Source organism: Eurypyga helias, unplaced genomic scaffold (genome assembly GCF_000690775.1).
Source record: "Eurypyga helias isolate BGI_N326 unplaced genomic scaffold, ASM69077v1 scaffold19636, whole genome shotgun sequence".
NCBI lineage: Eukaryota > Metazoa > Chordata > Aves > Eurypygiformes > Eurypygidae > Eurypyga > Eurypyga helias.
In genome coordinates, this window is record NW_010258754.1 from 1 (window position 1) to 1,896 (window position 1,896).

General features: G+C 48.3%; 1 protein-coding gene across 1 annotated transcript; it reads right to left on the bottom strand.

The window, feature by feature from the left end:
* Positions 1-722: 722 nt before the first annotated feature.
* Positions 723-1,888, bottom strand: LOC104511747 (homeobox protein Hox-D8). The gene is made up of 2 exons (XM_010154481.1): positions 1,789-1,888; positions 723-1,018 (listed from the first exon to the last, which is right to left on the bottom strand). Exons 1-2 carry the CDS (start codon positions 1,811-1,813, stop codon positions 723-725), a joined length of 321 nt encoding a protein of 106 aa, XP_010152783.1. The 5' UTR covers positions 1,814-1,888.
* Positions 1,889-1,896: the final 8 nt, after the last annotated feature.

Here is a 1,896-nt window from a genome sequence, read left to right on the forward strand (position 1 = left end):
GCGCAGGCGGCAGGCAACGAAAACCAGGTTTTGTATCCGATGTGGCATTCCCAGACCTCACAGAACCGGAGGAAGGATGGGGGAAAGGCGCAGGGGACAGTTAGTCCAGACGCAGAGAGGCTGGGAAGGGTATTGGAGGAGTGGATTTCAAAAAGGATAACGGGGAGCCGCAAAATTTTGTTTGTATTTGAATAAATTTGGTTTATTTTAATCAAATATCAAAAGCAGAAGGTAAAATATATTTCTAAGATCTTTTCTTCAAATTTATTAAATTTATTTAATTTATTCAACATAAGATAAGAACAAGATTTAAAATAGTACAAGTGCACTTGTCTTGATTAATAAAGCATTTTTAAATGTCTGGCTTATTGTTATTTATTATTAGGAAGTTTATGTCGTTTACCCCAATCACCGTCTTTTAAGATTGCAAATATATATATTTAGTATATCATTAGGAATGTATTGCTACAAACCCTGTATCAAATTTGCAAAAGAAGTAGATGAACTGTTAAATCTAGAGATTTTCCCGCATGCGGTTGAAAACCAAAACAAAACAGAACCACAGATAACTGAAGCACCCAAAGCAGAGAAATGTCAAGCGGAGGGACACGGGGTCACTCGTCCCACGGCAGGACCACGTACAGGGGGAGACGGGCCGAGAGGTCGGAATATGGCGCTGGCTATTTTTTTATAGCCTTTGACAAAGGCTTTTAGGGCAAAATTTAATTCGTCTGGGCTTCAGCTCTGTCTTCTTCCAGATCATGTGCTTCCTTTTTGGCCTCCCCTTCCTTTCCCTCCTGTCTGGAAGCGGGGAATTTGTCCTTGTTGTTCTCTTTTTTCCATTTCATCCTTCTGTTCTGAAACCAGATCTTTACCTGCCTCTCCGTGAGTCCTAGTGCGTGGGACACCTCGATCCTCCTCTTCCTGGTCAGATAGGGGTTAAAGAGGAACTCTTTTTCCAGCTCTAGAGTCTGGAATCGGCTGTATGTTTGTCTTCCTCTCCTCCTACCCGGGGCTGCTGTTTAAAACAAAAACACAGGGTTTGGGAGGTTGGTGCGCTCGTTCAAAACAAGCCGCAGGCAGGCAGCGGGTTCGGGGCCCTCGGGAAATCCCTCGAGAGAAGTCCCACAGAAACGCAGGGCAGAGGGCACGGAGGAGTCTAGAGCTTTACACATGAGTGCGGGAAAAACAGCCATAGCAGATGCAGCAAGCGCCCCAACTCTCTCCCTGCCTTAGGGTTTAACGGACCGAATTAACGGAGTGAATTTACTACCTGGTAACTGGCACCCCCCGACCCTCCCTCGGGAAATCCCTCGAGAGAAGTCCCACAGAAACGCAGGGCAGAGGGCACGGAGGAGTCTAGAGCTTTACACATGAGTGCGGGAAAAACAGCCATAGCAGATGCAGCAAGCGCCCCAACTCTCTCCCTGCCTTAGGGTTTAACGGACCGAATTAACGGAGTGAATTTACTACCTGGTAACTGGCACCCCCCGACCCTGCACCCTTCCCGTTCGGGCAGCGGCGACGGGAGCGGGGTCCCTGCGTGTCCGCTGCCCCTCTGTGTCCCAAGGCTACGCTTGGGGTGACGGCCGCCTTCCGCAGAGCTGTTTGCTTACTATATCGCTTTATTATCGCAAGGCACCGCGGCGATAGGAATCGCAGGGGAAGAGGCAGGGAGAGAGGAAGGCAGAGGCAGGGAGCGAGAGGCAGTGAGAAAGAAGCGGGAGGAGGAAAAGAAAGTTTCAAACTCAGACGTGAGATGGAAGCAAATTTTTGACTGCGTCCAACCTTGTGGTCTCATCCAGGGAAACATTTGAGCAGGAGACGAGCTCTGATTTAAGTGGTCTGGTTCCTCGCCAATATTAGCACTGGACGATTTACAGTCAGGATATTGTA